At 36.7% G+C, this 23,647-nt stretch overlaps 2 protein-coding genes across 2 annotated transcripts in view; one reads left to right on the top strand and one right to left on the bottom strand.

The window, feature by feature from the left end:
- Positions 1-23,647, bottom strand: part of Oseg5 (intraflagellar transport protein Oseg5) — a 140,755-nt gene that overhangs the window by 55,434 nt on the left and 61,674 nt on the right. The window lies entirely within an intron of this gene.
- LOC137240509 (UPAR/Ly6 domain-containing protein twit) overlaps positions 487-23,647 on the top strand; it is an 86,615-nt gene continuing 63,454 nt past the window's right edge. Inside the window, exon 1 of the mRNA XM_067766904.1 lies at positions 487-1,050. Coding sequence (XP_067623005.1) covers positions 990-1,050 — 61 coding nt within the window. The 5' untranslated portion in view covers positions 487-989. The remainder of the gene's footprint in view (positions 1,051-23,647) is intronic.

Raw genomic sequence — 23,647 nt, 5'->3', positions numbered from 1 at the left:
AACGCCAGAGGTTTTATATTGATGAGAATGACTTAAGATTTAACTTGTAGTATGAACAGCTATCAAAAGGAAACACCATAAATTTAAGTAACACCAAGTTATCTATGTAGGTTGGTGCATTTCTTTTTTAAATCGTTATACTATCACCAAAGACTGTATTTTATATTTAGTTATCATGCAAGAAACAAAATGCTATCGATTTGCGACCCTAAGCTTAACAACGGAATTACCGCCCAAAACTTAATAACATAGCCAGTTTGTTTTAACTTCCGTCCGCTGAACGTGCCACACGACATTGGCAAATAATAGCAAAACAAAAGCATTCACACACTTTCAAACTTGAGACACTACGCTCCCAGACGTTTTAATTCTATGGCAACAAAACGTACTGAATCTTCACCGATAGAAACAATCACATACACGCACTTAACCGCCGGGAGCTGGTTGGAGCAATCATTTTCAAATTCGTTTGTAGTAGTCAACGAATGTACCACTCGAGCTGTGGAGGCCAACGACGCATTAATGTCAACATTCAAACGACAGTCAGTCAGCAACGTTGTCGTCGTCCGGTAGTGTTTTGGGTGGAAATTTATTAGTGGCGCGAGCATTTTCGAAATTTTTTCCAAGGGAAAATAAAATAAATGGCTTGCAGTGATATTCGATGTGAAATTCCTAAAAATAGTGTTTGTTAAATAAATTTGTGTAATTTAGTTTATACATTTTACATGTAAATTTTGGCAAAAAACAAATTTTAAATAATTTTATGACCAATTTTGCATTCCCTCTTTGTTTGTACTAACTGCATATGTGGGCGTATGTACTTTGCGCCAAAATATATGTAAACAAAAAATTTACGAACATATTAAAAACTTTACAACATTTATTTAAAACTCGTTGTACAGCAAACTTATAGCAATAAGTGCCTTTTTAATCTTAATCATTGGATCTTTTACAAATCAACATCAAAAATATTCTTTGAAATCAACATCATGTCGACTTCAGCATTTATCCTCGCGCTAGTCTTGGGACTGGCTTTAGGAAGCACAGCAGGTGAGCACTTCACAAAAAAACTGTCTTTACTTTCGTGATTCGGGGTGGGCTTTAAGTACGACGAGCTGCAAGTTCTACACATAGTAGTGGATTTGTAAAGAAAAGTAAAAGTATAAAACAAGTGGTATTGAAAACAAAAATATTTTTTTTGTGTTGCAATTGGACATCGTTTTTCCTTAGAAATAAAATTGAAACACACAATAAAATAAGTGCAGTTTTAACACTTTTCGGAGTAATATGAAAACTAATTTTTGTTTACTTTCAAATTTAGCACCAAAATAGTGCAAAGTGGAAAAGTCTTGGTGTATACACCTTTCAGAAAGATATCAAAACTAAGTTTGCAGTCAATGCTGTTGCTCGTTGTATGGAGTAATAATCTATCTTTCACACCGTACGTGAACGAAGGAAGAAAGAGCGAAACTTTGAGACCCTGTATAATCAAGTTTTTCAAGTCGGAACATTTTTCGCAGCGATGAAGACACTATCCGAATGTTTTTATGTATGATATATCCATATTTAAAACAGGATCGGCATCGGGAACGTGAGGTTGACAATTGGGTTGTGGAAGATGTTGCTTCACATTTAATTGCGCTTAAATTCCTTTGAAAGTCCCTTACATAGATAATTTGTTTACAGTTTTTTTGTCCCTTTTATTGCATTGTCCCGGTGCTCTTAACTATGTATAATGATAAAGTTTGTAGCTGCTTAGTGGATGTCTTAAAAATTTATGTCTCGATCCCTCTCTTTCCCTTCCACTTTCGGATGATTTTCCCAAAGAGTTAGATCCGTGCGACACCTAGCGAACCTTTTTCTCATATGTGTTAACCCATCATTGACCTCTGAATCACATTTAAATTTCAAGTTTCTAGCTTGTCGGCAAGTTACTAAAAACCCGAATTATCTCGACACATGTTCCATCTAGTGGAAATTTGTTTTCCTTTTTTATTATTGTCTCGGTGTCCTGGATGAAGTGCAAGCTTTCACGTTCGTAGTTTAGTATTTACCAATCGAACACAATATTCCTCATGTTCTATATGGATTTTCCAAAAATTTCAAAATATTTCAATCCTTGGCCAATATAAAAGCTTTTTCTGTCCTAAATATTGCATTTTAATAGTGATCTACCACCTTGTGATAGTTTTATTTATTTATTTATTTTCACACATGTAGCGCTGTAATTGTGTTCTGATTTGTGCTTCAAGGTTGAAGATTTTAGCTCCATGGGAAGTTACTCAAAAATCGATGGCAAGACTTGCGAATTTTGTATTGAGTTTTGCGGATAAGCATGATAGCGATCTAACATAGAGGAAGTAAAAACGTGGCCAAAAAAGTCTGTCGCGATAGCTAGATGGACAGCTGTCTGAAGTTTAAATTTAGATAATAATTCTTATCTTTTTTCCGCGCTTGCTGATTTTTTTATTAGACTTAAATCGAAAAAGGCTATCGAAAAACTTACTCTAAACTTTTTTTCCAGCTACCATCAAACGAAAGCTTTTTATGCAAGATAAATGTAATCTTCTCTTTCTTCTCGAGATGGTACACAATTCTATAATTCATGCTAACTCTCGCAGTCTTATTTGGAAAATGCGCATCAGATGCGTTTCCCTCGATCACAAACGCTGTCGAAGATATTCTTAACCGATTTCCAAAAGGTCGCCATGGTTAGTTTAAGATTATAGCAATTCGCTATTTTCGCATATCCGCTTCAGATCACTGTATACCTCCCCCTCTTTAGAAAACAGTCATCGACCATAGACCATTGTTTCGCGACTATATAACTTAATAGCATGTCACCAACCAATATTTTCCTCCCCCCTTAACTGCGCGCCAAGTTATAATTTGACCAACGAGCCGGTTGACCTCTTATGTCTTTTTACCTCTGTTCTTCTCTTGCAACACTTCACTAAGTACACTTGAGTTGCATATAAAATGGTTTGTTCCATTTTATTCATATAATCGCCGTTTGGTCGCATTTTTTTTTTGTATGTGTATAAAAATTCTGTTTAGCATTGGCACCGACCGTGGCGCATAAGAGTCCACTAATTATGAGTTGCGCCTATTTAAACAAATGTGCTACCTAAATTCCTAAACTTTGACCCCTTTGCCGCCCATTCCGTTTCATGTTACATACACAAACTTATGCGAGTTCAGTCAACTGTTGCCGCTTCCGTTGTTTGTATCAGTTCGCGTTGTGTCAAAAGTGCAATGTAAATTTTGAAATGGTAAAGTTGAGTAAATGTATTTGTGAAACTTTTGAATGCAAGTTTGGATTATGAATTGAAAGTTGTTAAATTACCAATGGTAGCTTTAATCTTATTAATGTGATAAGTATGGATGTTTGGAGAGTCCCGCAAGAAAAGTTGAACGTACTTAAAAGCAATTTGACACACAAATCAAAAAATATTTGGCCTAACAGGCAAATCTATATATATAAAAATCAAATTCTCTGTGTGTGTGTGTGTGTCTGCTCGCTATGGAAACGTATTTCCAACACTTCAATCATCACCAAATTTTGGCTATAGGTTTCTTCGATCAACAGGAAGTTTTTAGGCTAAAATAATTTCGATATATAAAAGGGGCGTGGCACCTTCCATGCAAATAAAATATTTGGTACTGCATAACTCAGAAGGTATACATGCCAGAACATTGAAATTCAGTAAGGAGTTATATGAGGTCAATCCCTAACACCACCAATAAAATGTAGAATTGGGAAAAAGGGGCGTGGCACCTCCCATACAAATGGAATATATCATACTGCATATGTCTGGATGTAGTAATGGTACGATAATGAAAATTGGTCATATACGTTAAGTCCTAACACCTCCAGTAAAATGTGGAATTGGGAAAAAAGGTGCGTTCCCTACAAATGGGATTTTTCAGAGCTTGGGCTGCCGTACAAACCTAGGTTATTTCAACACCTAAAGTTTGACTGCATTGCTGAGTTTGGCTGTTATTCCTTTTGGACGTTTAGTAATCTGCCGCCGTTAAAAAAATTTGTTAGCTTCAGTCTATCTACATCAAATTCTGTGTGTGTTTTCCCTATGGAAACGTATTTCGACACTTCAATCATCACCATATTTAGGGTATAGGTTTCTTCGATCAAGACGACGGTTTTTCATATTTCAGAATTATGAATTTTAAATTAAATTTTTTTTTTGCTATGCGAACGAGCAATCTTAGCTCCCAAAAATGATCATGTTAACAAAATCAATGATCGCATTCAAAACCAAATTCCTGGTGAAGTGAAGAAATATAAATCGATCGACAGAGTTACAGATCAAGAATAAATTGTGAACTATCCAATTTAATTTCTAAACTCTTTAGAACCACCTGGAATGCCTGCGCATATATTAACTTTGATAATTGGCTCTCCAATCATGCTTCTTTCGAATTTAGACCCACCAAAATTGTGCAATGGAACCAGACTTTGCGTTAAGAAATTAATGCCGAATGTAATCGAAGCAACAATCATCAGCGGTAAAATCAAAGGTGAAGATGTGCTCATACAAAGGATCCCAATGATTCCTGCAGATTTGTCATGCAATTTTAAACGCTTAAAGTTCCCTGTACGCCTTGCTTTTACAATTGTAATCAGCAAAGCACAAGGACAATCGCTTACTGTTGCAGGATTAAATTTAGAGAGTCCGTGCTTTTCCCATGGCCAGCTATACGTTGCTTGTTCTACAGTTGGAACGCCAAAAAATTTGTTTATCTTTGCACCGAACGAAAAAAACAAAAATATTTTGTTTTACAATAAGATACAATAATAAAATGTTTTAAACGAAAATTTCACCAAATATGCGTACAAAATTCAATTCAATTTACAGAACAATAAACTAAATTATCAACCAACAAAACAGAAAAAATAACGCAACATTCAATCTCGGGCGTTACAACGTACGCCGGGTAAAGCTAATCAGATATAAGGGGAATCTCTCCAAGCATTATTAAGATATACGTCACACTAGAAAAACACTGTTTGTACCAGATTAGCATAAACATGCCCTCAGCCGCATACGCAAAGATTCAGCAAAGTCTTATGCCGCTAATTGCCCGCGAACCCCATACTCAAATGCCAGTACCCGAAAATTGCAGTGGAGGAAAGCAGACTTACAAAACTAAGCAAGCAGGAACGACTAGTTTGCGTTGGCATAACAGGTGCGATGTTAGTTACTTTGTGCAAATACCTAGGCTCGGAACTTACCTGAAACAAAAAAAAAAAACAGTCAAAAGCCAGAGATTTTGTCCGCCAGCACTCTGTATTGCCATTCCTCAACGGGTACTGTTTCCCTTTTGGATGTGAAATAAGGACCACAGGCACCATCTCTATTTTTGGGTTTATGCCGCGGGCGTTATTTCGCAGCTTCAAGAATCCTAGCAATGTTTCAATCTACGGAACTGAGTGGCTTTATGTTCAGAGTATAACATTGTCTACAACTAGGGGACATATCAAAATACCTTTAACGTTAATGAGATGACGATTTAGAAATTTCTCGTGAAAATAGGTATATGGGAGGCTTGTAATATAAAAACTGTGGATTGGCGGATTACGGCAAGAAGACCCCAACATTTACCTACATATGTATACCAAGCGCTAGAAGTAGGCTCTTTAGCAGGAAGAGGTGAATGATGTAAAATATAGCGGCAAAGGTTCTAAATTTCGAACTCCACATAAGTATATGTCTTGGAGGCTTATCTCGAAAAACGGTACTTTTTTTACTTATGTATCAATTAGACCTGTTAAATTTGATTGGCATTAGTAATCAATTAATTTAGATTCTTATTTTAATGGTCACTGATTATTTCAATTGTTTTCCGAAAACGATTTTATTGCCATTAGAAAAAAATAAAAAAAGGATCATGATTTTTCCGATTATTGAAAAAAATCTAAAATAATGAAAAATAAAAACCTTTTTTGATTAATTTTGATTTTTTTGATTTTTTTCAATAATCGGGAAAATCATGATTTTTTTTGTTATTGGCAAGTAATCATTAAATGGTTTTTAAAGAAAATATTCAATTGAACGGGTAATCATTACCTTTAGTCATCATTATTTAAGAGTTCTGTTATATATAATATATAGAAAAAAATCAGTTTGGTTCAATTCCAGGCAAAATGCTGTATAGTGAAATAAGTATCTTGTGATGGGGAAAACTTCTCAATTCGGCTATTTTATTGATTTAAAGATTTCAGTCTTCTGCTCCATGACGGATCCATACAAAGTATGGGCAGGTTGACATACATACAAACATAACTATTCAACATATTGTTGCGTTCACTTACTCTCAGTATCTCGGTCTTGACGATAACTAACTTAAACTGTACTGATTCTTTAGCTTTGGATCTGCTAATTGAATCTAATTCAGAAAGCAGCAACAAATACACAAATGCCTTGCCCCTCTTTCAATTACTTATGATTCTTTTACAAACAGTAAATCAAAATCGTATCATAAACTTTTTGATTTGAGAATCAGAAAGCAGGACATAAAAAAATACAAGGTGCGTCGTGCTCCTTTTAATTTTTCCTTCACATTGGCGGGACGGGACCTCGATATTTTACTCCGACTTCGACTGACATCTGCAAGCTTTTCATAGCAGAAGTACACTCGGAGTATTTCCCAAATCACTGTCGAGAGGCGATGCCACTTAGAATTATTTCTCTAATTTAAAAAACTTGTTGCTAAATTTTTGATCTTGCTTTGCCTGTGGCTCAAACCCAGAATCTTGGGTGTGGTAGGCGGAGCTCGCTACCACCACATCACAACGGTGACCGAACGGAGAAAACATTTCACTTATTTATAAAAGCCCATGTTGCAGTGCCAATCTGGTATCCTAAAGTATTTTACACTTTTTTCGCTATTTAGAAAAATATGACATGGAAATAACAACAAGCATGCCAGTGTCCTTGCCTGCTGGCTAGTTATAACCCGAATATTTCATTTATGTTTGCAATCGCACGACAATGGCATTCGATAATAACTTGTTGACAGGCTGTGGTTTTCGTTCTCATTTCCATTTTTCTCCTTCAACGCTTTGCAATACTGGATAAGATGGTTTCTATTCAGGATATTACATTTACTATGCTTGTGGTTGTAAGAATCATATAAATGTATTTACAGTAGTAGAATGACATTTTTTAATTGAGCAATATTTTTAGACAAAGGGTCAAATATGTAAAGCACGCAGAGCTGTTTGTTTAAAATCGAGTTATAAAAATCGCGAAAATATGTTAACTTTTGCAAATACAGATTAAGATCAGAAGAAGAGGAACCAAAAGTCAAGAACTATCTGTGAAAGTAAAAACGTTTTTACCGGACATGCCTTAGCTTTAATTCAATTCATTAATACACAATCTTAATAGCAATACAACCTCAAATCTGAAGAAAAGAACCTAAATAGCCTCTCCATAGGTTACTATTTACAAACAAATTCAAATACCGCCCGCTGAAAAGTCAAGAATCAGACTAAAAATACCGTAGGAAACGACGCACTCAAATACTCGGGTTTCAGCCACGCGGTATGATGAAGGCCCTGTGTCAGGAAGACCTGACGCGGGTACAGGAGGCTATCATGGACAATGTTTTTCAGAGTTGAAAATGCTCTTTGGTCTTGAGTGAGGGGACTTGAGGTTTTCAGCGCTGGGGTGGCATAATCTTTATAACGATGAAACCAAATGATACTCCAGCGACGCAAAGAGTAACAATGTATATACCCAGGTCGGCTGTTTGCCTAAAATCTACTTAAAGCTCGGTATACAGTTTTGAACATGGATATGTGGCACACAAGCAGGAACAATATTAAGAGTTAGAGACTGGGAACTAGGATGATAGTCCTGAAACTGGAAACAGTGTTACATGAAAAAAGATGAACTCCGCTGGGAGGTGTACGGATCGACACAATTGAAAAGTTAAAAATCGGTGGAATCGTCAAACTAAACGTAAAACCTTGCAATATATTTTAAAGAAGCTTGCCGAGAAGCCAAAAACCTGAAACTCAAATCTTTCTTAAGACACTACGACTATACAACATGAGGGCAAAAATCTCACTAGGTGACGCATGGATTTGGAAAATTTGTGCAGAAACGAGTTTCAGATCCCAGTTAGGTAAGGTTGAACTGGCCGGTAAAGAAAGACCTCACATAAACTGAATATGTCCATAGTATTACCAGAATTTGTTTGCCTACCAAACGGAAGAAACCCAATCAGGTGACAGGATTTATGTAACAGAATAACTCCGACCTCTTGGCAAACACTAAAAGTTGTCTTAACTTAATTGTTGCCTCGAGAACTGGCAACTCTGCCGCCTCTAATTGCTTTAGCGTTGACTTGGCGAGTGCAGGATACGAACTCAGAACGGGTTCAACCGTTTCTTCGTGCAGCTCGCACTTCCTCCACCTGCTGTTACTGACGAGGCCTAACTTATAAGCATGTGACGCCAGAAGGCAGTGTCTAGTTAGGATGCCCATCATGAGCCTAAAGTCTTCTCTCTTCAGAGATACGAGCCAATTTGTGAGTCTAATATCGTAGGCTTTCCACATCATCTTAGATATTTTGCAGCCCTTTTGTCCACGCCTTTCCTGCTTGTTGGATCATATGCAACTCCTGTCTCCCTTTGATTTCTCCCAAACGGATTAGGACATCTATCCTCTATTCAGCGACTGCTGCAACTTCCTTTGACAACACGTCGGGCCTTTCCGTTACCTTCTATCCCTTTATTACCGGGAACCCAGTAAAGATATATTGTCCGGTCTAAGCGAAGTTTTTCAATTCTTCTTTGCATTGTAGAATATGCACTTCTTAATAAAGTACTGCGTGAGATTATTCTTCATTATTATTCAGATCCCGGTGATGTGAAAGAAAATTCCCACGGTGGTGCACTGGTCGGATAATTCCTTCGAAATATATGGAATCCTGCTATAAAATTTGAATTGATTTCCCCCAATGCTTGGGACTTGTAGCTGGGAACATATTTCTAATCCCGCTGACAATGCAACATGCGGCAAAAATTTCGCTAGATGGCGGATTCAAATTATTTGAAATCATATGACCATTGTTGGTTAAGTTATATAAAGGTAGCCTTTAAAAGTTTGTTTGCCTTATTTTTATCTATAATACAAATACTCTTTGAGAAAAAGTTATAAAAAAGTATTAATTACGAACGGAAAATTCTTTGACATCTAAAAAAATTCTTGGCATTATTTCCGTAATTGTTTCACATTAAATTTTTAACAATATTTCAAATTCTGCACTTAATTTAATTATAACTTAATTATGAGTGGCAGCATGCTTTTTGAAAATTCAAAAGTATTCATATGCCAGTACATGTGTGAGATTAATAAAAGTTTGATTCGTTGAATATATTTACGAAAGTAATAACAATGAAATACAGGTTGTACGCAGCAAACGTCGCTCTTGCCTTATGCGGGACCTCGAACTTTGTGAAATCATAAAGTTTAACTTTAAGGCCTGTTCAAAACTCAGAATACCGATTAGTGCAAATCGATTTGAAATGGCTTGAATTGAAAGGTTAATCGGTTCAAATCCGTTCAGCATTTTCCCTTTATCCGTCAGGTCTATGGCTTTGAATAAGCTCCTTACGACACCATTGTATACGAGGAAATAATATTAAGCCAGTACGGACCTCTAAAGGTATAAATTCAACGATCCGCAAACATTCACTCCTCATTTTGTTTGATTGGTGCGGCTAGGATCAACACATAAATCGATGTTAGTGAGTTGTGATCATCAGCAGCCTACTCCAGAACCTTGCATAAAAACTTTGCCTTGTAGAAACTTACGCTGAGCTCCTGGTTAACGTTGTAAAGTAAAAAGTTCTTTAGTTTACTCGTGCGATATTCTGTACATTAATCTTGATTTAGTGACTGGGCGGTCTGAATCAACCCAATTTTCTATCGACTACCTAAAACAAAGGGCACCTGATCTGCCAGTTCTCATTTCTCCTCAAATATAAAAGGTTTCTTGTGATGAAAACAGTACAGTGAATAGTGGACTGCCAATATTTATACAGTGCATTGCCCTCCAAGCGGAAGTCCCTGCCATTAGGGGAGGATATTCAGTGCTCCTTCGCCTATGGGGATTCATTATTTACTCATTTATCCGAACAGCAATTACAACTCCGAAAATGAATGTGCTACTATGCAGGCTGGTCTGCGAATGCCTGAACATACTTTATTTCAAAGCACAAATGCATCGCGCAGGCAGACCTGTTACCCCAATTCGCGCTCTGCCAAACCTATTTGGTTCACTCACAGCCCGTTACTATCACAATTTAGTTTTTATTACAGACATTTTCCATAATAAAACAGAACTACCTAGGTATTGGTTTCCTCGAATAGCATATGTGTTAAACAAATTCAAGTAATAGAGAGTAAAGGTGGGTTATAACAACGGCGCCCAGCAGAGCACTTACTATTTGAAACAAGCTCAGCCTTCGTCTGATATCTGAAAACATCATGGACGACTTGAAACTTATGGATTTATAGTGTTGGACAACGTCATTTCCAGGGAAACAAAGTAGAATTTAGGCAAGGAACTTAAACTTAACAAACCTCATTTTATTGTTCTTGATCTCCTTCGATATTTAACAATACGAAGTTTTCCTTCTATAACCGTATAATATGATGGCAAATGTTGTTTAGTAAAGAATGCAAAGAAAGTCTAAAATTGATTATTTATATCGTCGCCCGCTTGCCAGAAGCATGAATGTGCCAAAATGAAAATGATGGGAAATCGAGTTTGAAAGTTTATTGCTCCCTCAAGATTAGAAGAATTAGTTCCTAATGTAAAAGTGTATCTACATATTATATTCACACTATGCTCTTTCATCTTAGATAATTGTTCTGCTCGCATCCCTTCTATTTTCCGAGATTTAGCACATTCATTTTTCTGGCGCAACAAAAATTTTAAAAACTGATCTAATTTTTTGTTAACACAGCTATAGAAAAAAACAAGTAAGGAAGGCTAAGTTCGGGTGTAACCGAACATTACATACTCAGTTGAGAGCTATGGAGACAAAATAAGGAAAATCACCATGTAGGAAAATGAACCTAGGGTAACCCTGGAATGTGGTTGTATGACATGTGTATCAAATGGAAGGTATTAAAGAGTATTTTAGGAGAGAGTAGGCCATAGTTCTATGGATGGACGCCATTTAGGGATATCGCCATAAAGGTGGACCAGGGCTGACTGTAGAATTTGTTTGTACGATATGGGTATGAAATGAAAGGTGTTACTGAGCATTTTAAGAGGGAGTGGGCCTTAGGTCTATCGGTGGACGCCTTTTCGATATATCGCCATTAAGGTGGACCAGGGGTGACTCTAGAATGTGTTTGTACGATATGGGTATCAAATGAAAGGTGGTAATGAGTATTTTAAAAGGGAATGGGGTTAGTTCTATAGGTGAACGCCTTTTCGAGAAATCGCCATAAAGGTGGACCAGGGGTGACTCTAGAATGTGTTTGTACGATATGGGAATCAAATGAAAGGTGGTAATGAGTATTTTAAAAGGGAGTAATCCTTAGTTCTATAGGTGGACGCCTTTTCGAGATATCGCCATAAAGGTGGACCAAGGGTGACTCTAGAATGTTTGTACGATATGGGTATCAAACGAAAGGTGTTACTGAGCATTTTAAGAGGGAGCGGGCATTAGGTCTATATGTGGACGCCTTTTCGAGATATCGCCATTAGGGTGGGCCAGGGTGACTCTAGAATGTGTTTGCACGATATGGGAATCAAATGAAAGGTGTTACTGAGCATTTTAAGAGGGAGTGCGCATTAGGTCTATAGGTAGACGCCTTTTCGAGATATCGCCATTAGGGTGGGCCAGGGGTGACTCTAGAATGTCTGTACGATATGGGTATCAAACGAAAAGTGTTACTGAGCATTTTAGGAGGGATTGGGCATTAGGTCTTTAGGTGGACGCCTTTTCGAAATGTCGCCATTAGGGTGGGCCAGGGGTGACTCTAGAATGTGTTTGTATGATATGGGTATCAAATGAAAGATGGTAATGAGTATTTTAAAAGGGAGTAATCCTTAGTTCTATAGGTGGACGCCTTTTCGAGATATCGCCATAAAGGTGGACCAAGGGGGACTCCAGAATGTTTGTACGATATGGGTATCAAACGAAAGGTGTTACTGAGCATTTTAAGAGGGAGTGGGCATGAAGTCTATAGGTGGACGCCTTTTCGAGATATCGTCATTAGGGTGGGCCAGGGGTGACCCTAGAATGTGTTTGTACGATATGGGTATCAAACGAAAGGTGTTTCTGAGCATTTTAAGAGGGAGTTGGCATTAGGTCTATAGGTGGACGCCTTTTCGAGATATCGCCATTAGGGTGGGCCAGGGGTGACTCTAGAATGTTTGTACGATATGGGTATCAAACGAAAGGTGTTACTGAGCATTTTAAGAGGGAGTGGGCATTACGTCTATAGGTGGACGCCTTTTCGAGATATCGCCATTAGGGTGGGCCAGGGGTGACTCTAGAATGTGTTCGTACGATATGGGTATCAAATGAAAGGTGGTAATGAGTATTTTAAAAGGGAGTAATCCTTAGTTCTATAGGTGGACGCCTTTTCGAGATATCGCCATAAAGGTGGACCAAGGGTGACTCTAGAATGTTTGTACGATATGGGTATCAAACGAAAGGTGTTACTGAGCATTTTAAGAGGGAGCGGGCATTAGGTCTATATGTGGACGCCTTTTCGAGATATCGCCATTAGGGTGGGCCAGGGTGACTCCAGAATGTGTTTGCACGATATGGGTATCAAATGAAAGGTCGTAATGAGTATTTTAAAAGGGAGTAATCCTTAGTTCTATAGGTGGACGCCTTTTCGAGATATCGCCATAAAGGTGGACCAAGGGTGACTCTAGAATGTTTGTACGATATGGGTATCAAACGAAAGGTGCTACTGAGCATTTTAAGAGGGAGTGGGCATTAGGTCTATAGGTGGACGCCTTTTTGAGATATCGTCATTAGGGTGGGCTAGGGGTGACTCTAGAATGTTTGTACGATATGGGTATCAAACGAAAGGTGTTACTGAGCATTTTAAGAGGGAGTGGGCATTAGGTCTATAGGTGGACGCCTTTTCGATATATCGCCATTAGGGTGGGCCAGGGTGACTCTAGAATGTTTGTACGATATGGGTATCAAACGAAAGGTGATACTGAGCATTTTAAGAGGGAGTGGATATTAGGTCTATAGGTGGACGCCTTTTCGAGATATCGCCATTAGGGTGGGCCAGGGGTGACTCTAGAATGTTTGTACGATATGGGTATCAAACGAAAGGTGTTACTGAGCATTTTAAGAGGGAGTGGGCATTAGGTCTATAGGTGGACGCCTTTTCGAGATATCGCCATTAGGGTGGGCCAGGGGTGACTCTAGAATATGTTTGTACGATATGGATATCAAATTAAAGGTATTAATGAGGGTTTTAAAAGCGAGTGGCCCTTAGATGTATATGTGAAGGCGTTCTCGCGATATCGACCAAAATGTGGACCAGGTGATCCAGAAAATCATCTGTCGGGTACTGCTAATTTATTTATATATGCAATACCACTAACAGTATTCCTGCCAAGATTCCAAGGGCTGTTGATTTCGCCTTGTAGAACTTTTTCATTTTCTTCTACTTAATATGGTAGGTGTCACACCCATTTTACAAAGTTTTTTCTAAAGTTTTTGCGTCAATAAACCAATCCAGTTTTTCATTTTTCGTAATTTTCGATATCGATAAAGTGGGCGTGGTTATGGTCGGATTTCGGCCATTTTTTATACCAAGATAAAGTGAGTTCAGATAAGTACGTGGGCTAAGTTTAGTAAATATATGTCGGTTTTTGCTCAAGTTATTGTGTTAACGGCCGAGCGGAAGGCAGACGGTGGACTGTGTATAAAAACTGGGCGTGGCTTCCACCGATTTCGCCCATTTTCACAGAGAACAGTTACCGTCATAGAATCTATGCCCCTACCAAATTTGAGAAGGATTGGTAAGTTTTTGTTCGACTTATGGCATTAAAAGTATTCTAGACAAACTAAATGAAAATGGGCGGAGCCACGCCCATTTTGAAATTTTCTTTTATTTTTGTATTTTGTTGCATCATATCATTACCGGAGTTGAATTTTGACTTAATTTACTTATATACAGTAAAGATATTAAATTTTTTGTTAAAATTTGAATTAAAAAAATTTTTTTTTAAAAAGTGGGCGTGTTCTTCATCCAATTTTGCTAATTTTTATTTAGCACATATGTAGTAACAGTAGTAACGTTCCTGCCAAATTTCATCATGATATCTTCAACGACTGCCAAATTACAGCTTGCAAAACTTTTAAATTACCTTCTTGTAAAAGTGGGCGGTGCCACGCCCATTGTCCAAAATCTTACTAATTTTCTATTCTGCGTCATAACGTCAATCCATCTACCAAGTTTCATCGCTTTAACTGCCTTTGGCAATGAATTATCGCATTATTTCGGTTTTTCGAAATTTTCGATATCGAAAAAGTGGGCGTGGTTATAGTCCGATATCGTTCATTTTAAATAGCGATCTGAGATGAGTGCCCAGGAATCTACATACCAAATTTCATCAAGATACCTCAAAATTTACTCAAGTTATCGTGTTAAAGGACGGACGGACGGACATGGCTCAATCAAATTTTTTTTCGATACTGATGATTTTGATATATGGAAGCCTATATCTATCTCGATTCCTTTATACCTGTACAACCAACCGTTATCCAATCAAAGTTAATATACTCTGTGAGCTCTGCTCAACTGAGTATAATTAAAAGTAGTCGGATCAGGTAATGCGACTCATGTTTTCTATACATTTTGATGCGCTGAATCAAATACGCTATAAGAATTGGCTCAAGTTGTCATGGTATGGCCTTAACCTCAAAACACGTAAAAAAAATCACTGCATATTGATTTTTAAATAATGTTAGGGCCAAGCCAATACCTGCTAGGCCAATTCTGTTGGCGGATTGGGATTCGGAGCATCACAGTATTTGGGAAAACATCCACGGTTTTGACTTATAGAAAGTATGTATCTAAACGAAAAAGTTATACATTTAAATCAATTTCATATACACTAATGTGTTTTTATTTAAGATATTATTGCAAACTTAGAACTAGTTCTTATTCTTATCAGAATCAGAATCTCTGAAATATTGGGTTTGGGTAAAGCGTTGCCCTCAAGATTTTTATAAAAAGAATGATATTCTTTTGATATAACCAGTTTTTCACACAATTTTTTCAAGTATTTTAGTTTTGATTTGAGAAGAGACAACGGCTTCGAATAAATCGGTTTGTCTCGAATTAAACAACTATCTTTTTTCAGATATTCAGCTATTAAAAATTCTTCATCGGTATAATTTTTTATGAAGAATACCTTATACAGCTCATCTTTTGTGTATCTCAACTAGCATATACATATATCGCATGGGTAGTTTTACAGCTCCCTGAGTAAAATAATTATAATTAAAAAATCGTCATACAATTGTGTGTGAACCTCGAAAAGTTTTGGTGAGTTACGAGTTGGTGCCCACCATTCAAGCACGTATACCGGAACATTCGAATATACGAATGTGTGCTGTTCTTACTTTTTTTCCAAAATTGTTTAGCCATATAAACGAATGTGTCATACCAACAGGAAAATCATTACCTTGTTGCTACATGAATGTGCTACATTCATTTTTCTGGCTCAACTTTGTGTGATTGAAATGTACATTTATGAAAATGGCACTGCAAATTATTGGGATTTCCACGTGCTTAGGAAGCTCTAGATTTAAGTAGAACCTAGAGAATCTAAAGGGTAATATAACGAGGCCTATAACACAAAATCGGAAAAATTGCACATTCATGCTTCTGGTTAGTGGGCGACGATATGGAAATTTATTGAAAATTCCATATTGCGTTCAACTTCAAAACTAACCTAAAACTGGGAACGATGAGCTTTACATGGAAAAAGTTTTATGGGGCCGCTTTTTTTAAATATTTTAAGCAGCGTGATCTTTCAGTCAGCCCTTAATATTTAGTTATTTTCATTTGCTTTTCCAATATTCTTTCTATCCATATATGTAGGTAGCCATAAAAAATTGTGTAAGTGTTTATTTCGATGACGCGTTAGAAATATTGAATTTTGTTATTAATTATTTTTCTTTTGCTTAATGTCTTATATCTACCTTAGTCTGATCCTGAATTCATAAATAACCCTTAATATTTTCGAACCACCAAATGCATGAAAACATTTAGGGATTTTTATACGGCCGTGCTATATCTTCGGTAGTTGTTCTTCTTTTGATTTTGAAATATATTGGTTTTCGTAGATGCTGTCGGAAAGACGCTTAAACAATTTTTTTTAGTATAGGACTAAACTTAACGAAAACTAAATTCGTTAAGTTTAGTCCTATAACTTTCAAGTAAAACATTTATTATCAAGTAAATTCGTGGGATTGTGGTTTATTGGTAGAAAAATTTTGCAAAACAGTTTTTTGGTAAAATTTTTTTTTTTTTAAATGTTGTTGGAATTTATTTATTATTATTAATTTCATAAGGGCTTCATTCTGTATTACGAACGATAGCTCAGACGAGCGGTTCGCTTCCAAACGATTTCGTCTAGTAATGGTATTCTCTATCATTTCCGTTCTGCCTTTACGATTCTTACTTTATGTCAAATAAGAAGGCGAAAGCAAGTGTCAAATGATATGTTTCCATCGTTTGACATAATGCAAATACACTAGCGATTCGTCTCTCAGGCGAAACGAACGTTCGTTTCGTAATAGAGAATGAAGCCCTAACGTTTGTTATGTCCTTTAAACATTTTTATCGCTTAAATTGAGAGGGTTTTGTTGGTATGAACAATGTATATCTATCTATGACTTTGATGATTCCTCTGTTTATTATTATAGGTTTGTGTCACTGAACTGTCATGAAAACACTTACAAAAATTGGCCCTCATGCATAAAAACCGAGCTTTTGCTCGAGTCGAGTCTGTAGAGCAAATAGATCGAGCTCGTGCTCTCTTTACTATAAATAAAAAGCGAGGTAAAAGGTAGTAGTAGTGGAAATAAAACGAATTGTTATAGTTCGCAAAGTGCTTGGGTGTGCTCCGACGTCATATCCAACCATGTTTTGAAACAAAGACACCTCCTCATTGTTGGTGAGAGAAGTAGGTATAATCTCTTCCTTAAGAGTTCGGAAAACCGCGTGTTACCAAACTATTACACGCCTTAAAATTATTCCGTTACCACATCCTAAAAGGCTGGTCACAAATCTTTGTAACATTTTTCCCCCTGACAATTGCCTTCGTATTAGAAATCAATTTCCCTTTCGTGCTTTCGTTGTCTTATTTCTAGTACTGGCAGCAATTTTTTAATCACGGTAGTTGGAATTCATAGTGGTGTGCGATATTTGATAACTTTAATATAGTGTTTGCATATGCTACTCCTGAGTGACAGTAGCAACGGAAAATATGCTCTGCACTACAGCTTCGTCTCTGAACATGGACAGGACGTGGAGCTGAGCCGTGCATAAAAAAAATTATAACATTTTTAAAGCAAATAGCGGGAAAAAAACAACGACCGAAATACTATACTTGCGCCGCTCTCAAACAGGGCTTAGCTGATAGCAGAGCCTTGTGGCCGACCATAATGAAGTTTTTCATATTGTGGATGCGTTCATCGCGCAAGATGTTGCTTTTGTAAATATAAAGGAACTTCAGACTTGGCAACTAAAGTTAATTTTGCCTTGACCATTCACATAGAAAATTTCGCAAAGTACTGGTATACAAATTCTCACTATTGTTAAATTGCAGTTTATAACTGTGAAAATATTAGAAAAGTACCAACAATAGGGAAAAATAATTTCACTTCCAAAGTAAGAAAACACCTTAGCCAAAGCAAATGTTGAATTTGGCTACTTTTCCATGTCATATGATGCCAGCCTAGCTCGATCTGCCGTTCTCCTTTAAAATACGTACAATCTACTCATCATGCATCATACAGATTGCGTTAAACGCGTCTATATGAAAAACTGCTTTCGTGACGGGGCCTTAAGAGATGCTATCATTTTTTATGCTTCGGTTCTGCGCTATGCTCTGTTGATGTTAAGAGCCGGAGCAATACTAATAAAAACTCCCTAGCAGCATAGCATTATTATACCTTTCATGAACATGAAATGGTATATTAACTTTGGTCCGATGTTTGTAACGTTGAGAAATATGGAAGATAGACTCACCATTAAGTGTACCGAATTGATCAGGGCGACGAACTGAGTTGATATAGCCACGTCCGTCTGTCCGTCCGTCTGTCTGTTTGAACGCAAACTAGTCCCACAAATTTTGAGATATCTCAATGAAATTTGGCAAAAGGATGTATTTTTGTATTATAAGAGACATTTGTCGGATCCGGTAGGCTCGGACCACTATAACATATATCTCCCATACAACCGATCGTTCAGATAAGACGATTTTGGTCATTCCTGCCGCAATTTAGAAAGTATAAACGTGAAACTCGGTGGTATATATTCTAATATATCATAGAAGATATCCAGAAAAAATCAATTTGGTCGGAGCTATATATAGTTATATCCCATACAATCGATCGTTCAGATAGAAAGATTTTTGGCCATTTCTCCCTTAATTTAGAAAGTACTGTTACGAATATTAGCAAAACTAAGGGGTGCTGCTATCTCTAAGCCGATGCTAAGCAGTGACGTGAATTCACATCATTAATTCAATCATTATGTATCTACATAAACGAAACAATAATTGCGTCTACACATATGCACCATGTACGTATACGAGCAGCGGAGAGTCAATGCACAAACACATGCATATATCTGAGATACTCCTGAAAGTATGCAATGAGAAGCTATAAAATCGTGCAATTGTAGTTACACTGAGAAGTTTGAGAGTTGATGGACTAGAAGATTCTGGAAATGGAAGCGCCTAGAAGATGCAACGTTGAATTCAGAGAGTATCGAAGGCAGCAAATGTAGAGGCGCTGGAATTCAGTGTGATTTGAGCTATCAAGCAGTTATTGATTAAGCACGCAATCTGGCGGGCAATAGTAGAGTTTCATTTGAGCTATCAATCAGTTTGGTTATTAAGCAAGCTATTCGTTGCAAAGTTTGAGTGTTATTGTGAAGTACTTTAATAAGGGCCATTTTGCATTATTAAATATTTGAGTTATTTATTAACAGTTTAGTGATTCGAACTTAGCAGAGGGTTGCAAATAAGAGGATTTGCAAGTAAATTCGTTACAATATCATAGAAGATTTTCTGAAAAAATTACTTAGATCGGAGCGATCCTTCAGACAGAAAGATTTTTAGCCATTTCTCCCTTAATTTCCAATATAAAAACGTCAAGCTTGGTGATATTTATTCTAATATATCATGGAAGATTTCCTGAAAAAATCACTTTGAGCGGAGCTATATGTATGTAGTATATACCTATCCCATACAACCGATCGTTCAGATAGAAAGATTTTTGGCCATTTCTCCCTTAGTTTCCAATACAAAAACGTGAAACTTGGTGATATATATTTTAATATATCATAGAAGATTTCCTGTATAAATCATTTCGATCGGTGCTATATATAATATATATCCCATACAAACGATCGTTCAGATAAGGGGGTTTTTTTTTCTATTTTTATACTCAGTTGAGCAGAGCTCACAGAGTATATTATGTTTGATTGGATAACGGTTGGTTGTACAGGTATAAAGGAATCGAGATAGATATAGACTTCCATATATTAAAATCATCAGGATCGAAAAAAAATTTGGTTGAGCCATGTCCGTCCGTCCGTCCGTCCGTTAACACGATAACTTGAGTAAATTTTGAGGTATCTTGGTGAAATTTGGTATGTAGGTTCCTGAGCACCCATCTCAGACCGCTATTTAAAATGAACGATATCGGACTATAACCACGCCCACTTTTTCGATAACGAAAATTTCGAAAAACCGAAAAAGTGCAATAATTCATTACCAAGGACAGATAAAGCGATGAAATTTGGTAGGTGAGTTGAACTTATCACGAAGAATAGAAAATTAGTAAAATGTTGGACAATGGGCGTGGCACCGCCTTCTTTTAAAAGAAGGTAATTTAAAATTTTGCAAGCTGTAATTTGGCAGTCGTTGAAGATATCATGATGAAATTTGGCAGGAACGTTACTCCTGTTACTATATGTATGCTTAATAAATATAAGCAAAACCGGAGAAGGACCACGCCCACTTTTAAAAAAATTTTTTTTTTAAGTAAAATTTTAACAAAAAATTTAATATCTTTACAGTATATAAGTAAATTATGTCAACATTCAACTCTAGTAATGATATGATGCAACAAAATACAAAAAATAAAGAAAATTTCAAAATGGGCGTGGCTCCGCCCTTTTTCATTTAGTTCGTCTGTCCTTCCGCATGGCCGTTAACACGATAACTTGAGCAAAAATCGATATATATTTACTAAACTCAGTTCACGTACTTATCTGAACTCACTTTATATTGGTATAAAAAATGAACGAAATCCGACTATAACCACGCCCACTTCTTCGATATCGAAAATTACGAAAAATGAAAAAATGCCATAATTCTATACCAAATACGAAAAAAGGGATGAAGCATGGTAATTGGATTGGTTTATTGACGCGAAATATAACTTTAGAAAAAACTTTGTAAAATGGTTGTGACACCTACCATGTTAAGTAGAAGAAAATGAAAAAGTTCTGCAGGGCGAAATAAAACACCCTTGAAATCTTGGCAGGTATTACATATATAAATAAATTAGCGGTATCCAATAGATGATTTTCTGGGTCACCCTGGTCCACATTTTGGTCGATATCTGGAAAACGCCTTCACATATACAACTACCACCACTCCCTTTTAAAACCCTCATTAGTACCTTTAATTTGATACCTATATCGTACAAACACATTCTAGAGTCACCCCTGGTCCACCTTTATGGCGATATTTCGAAACGGCGTCCACCAATAGAACTAAGGCCCACTCCCTTTTAAAATACTCATTAACACCTTTCATTTGATACCCATATCGTACAAATAAATTCTAGGGTCACCCCTGGTCCACCTTTATGGCGATATCTCGAAAAGGCGACCACCTATACAACTACCACCACTCCCTTTTAAAACCCTCATTAATACCTTTAATTCGATACCCATATCGTACAAACATATTCTAGAGTCACCCCTGGTCCACCTTTATGGCGATATCTCGAAAAGGCGACCACCTATAGAACGAAGGCCCACTCCCTTTTAAAAATACTCATTAACATCTTTCATTTGATACCCATATCGTACAAACAAAGTCTAGAGTCACCCCTGGACCACCTTTATGGCGATATCTCGAAAAGGCGACCACCTATACAACTACCACCACTCCCTTTTAAAACCCTCATTAATACCTTTAATTTGATACCCATATCGTACAAACATATTCTAGAGTCACCCCTGGTCCACCTTTATGGCGATATTTCGAAGAGACTACCACCTATGCAACTACCACCACTCCCTTTTAAAACCCTCATTAGTACCTTTAATTTGATACCCATATCGTACAAACACATTCTAGAGTCCACCTTTATGGCGATATTTCGAAGCGGCGTCCACCAATAGAACTAAGGCCCACTCCCTTTTAAAATACTCATTAACACCTTTCTTTTGATACCCATATTGTACAAACAAATTCTAGGGTCACCCCTGGTCCACCTTTATGGAGATATCTCGAAACGGCGTCCACCTATGGAACTAAAGGTCACTCCCTTTTAAAATACTCATTAACACCTTTCTTTTGATACCCATATTGTACAAACAAATTCTAGGGTCACCCCTGGTCCACCTTTATGGAGATATCTCGAAACGGCGTCCACCTATGGAACTAAGGGTCACTTCCTTTTAAAATATTCATTAACACTTTTCATTTGATACCCATATCGTAACAACACATTCTGGAGTCAGCCCTGGTCCACCTTTATCACGATATCTCAAAAACGGTTCCACCTATAGAACTAAGGCCCACTCCCTTTTAAACTACTCATTAACACTTTTCATTTGATACCCATATCGTACAAACAAATTCTAGAGTCAACCCTGATCCACCTTTATGGCAATATCCGTAAATGGCGTCCACCTATAGAACTATGGCCCACTCCCTCATAAAATACTCTTTAATGCCTTTCATTTGATACACATGTCATACAAACACATTCCAGGGTTTCCCTCGGTTCAGTTTCCTACATGGTTATTTTCCCTTATGTTGTCACCATAGCTCTCAACTGAGTATGTAATGTTCGGTTACACCCGAACTTAACCTTCCTTACTTGTTTATTTTATATTTATCTTAAAATCGTTTAGGTATGCACATCTGTTCACTATATATTTCTTATATTATACAGCGCATTATTTGGAGATTACGAATGGGATAAGATTATTGTTCAGTCCCATTCATGAAAGGTATGAAGTCTTCGGCACAGCCAAAGACAGTCCCGTCCTTACTTGTTAATTACTAATTTAATGTAAGCAGTTTTTCATATAACGAATATTTCTCAAAATTTTCCAACCTAATAAGGAGCAAATTTATTGGTGGGTGTCTAACACAATCCTATTTATTTTATATTTTCTTCATATTGTCATCGTTTAAGTGATTTCTTTTATATAAATAAACATGGTCTTTATGAGCTCATAAATAAAATGCAGAACAGCGATGTAGAAACTTTACACAGTTTAGATATTTTTACTGTATTTTCGAGTTATTTTTGCCTTCATAAAAATAGGCTAAGAGTGCCACTGCTTGGCCTACGATTTGTTATGCTAAAATTTTGTTCGACTTCAATTTTCATATTGAATTTTAGAGAATTTTGGGCTTATTGATAAAAATAAATTATTGCTGTTTGTTTAAAATTGTCTGTACGCGTATGGTTGGTATGCAAAATATTCTATCAATTCATTAAGATTACATACATAGTTAGAGATTTAGTTAGGTAATATATTTTATTCATGTAATAGGGTGACTGTGAGAAAGGAGTTGTATTGGCGAAGCGTCGTGAAACTGTATTTCAGAATAAATCAATTTTCTTTCAAAAAAGCTGAAATGAATATCAGAAAAGTGCAAATGTATTACAAAAAAGCCATTTTTTTCAGAAGCAGGCGTGGCTCTGGTGACCCCAAGTTCCTCAGAAGGTCTTATGTGGTCATATTAATTGTTTTCGCGATAGTCGGGCTAGTACCTCAAGGGTGTTTGGTACCGGAACGTTTCCGGATCTATATCCGGCAAAGGACTATCAACATCGGTAACACTCCCCAAAACTTTCGGAGAGTGTATTTATTGTTAATTAAACAACAACAGAAAACCGCAAATGTATTTCAGAAAATGAATAAAGATAAAAAGTCAAATGCATTTCACAAAAGCTCTAATGTATATCCCAAAAATTCAAATGTTTTTCAGAAAACAATACCCTTTTAGTAAAGAAATATTTTTGTAGAAAGTTAAAATTTCAATAAGCCCAAGCAAAAAAATAATATTTTGACTCTCACTGTAAAGAAGTTAATACTTTTATTAAATTTTAAGGGAATGT

This window comes from Eurosta solidaginis, chromosome 2 (genome assembly GCF_040869045.1).
Source record: "Eurosta solidaginis isolate ZX-2024a chromosome 2, ASM4086904v1, whole genome shotgun sequence".
NCBI classification, from domain to species: Eukaryota; Metazoa; Arthropoda; class Insecta; order Diptera; family Tephritidae; genus Eurosta; species Eurosta solidaginis.
This window is presented reverse-complemented; position numbering and strand designations above follow the sequence as displayed.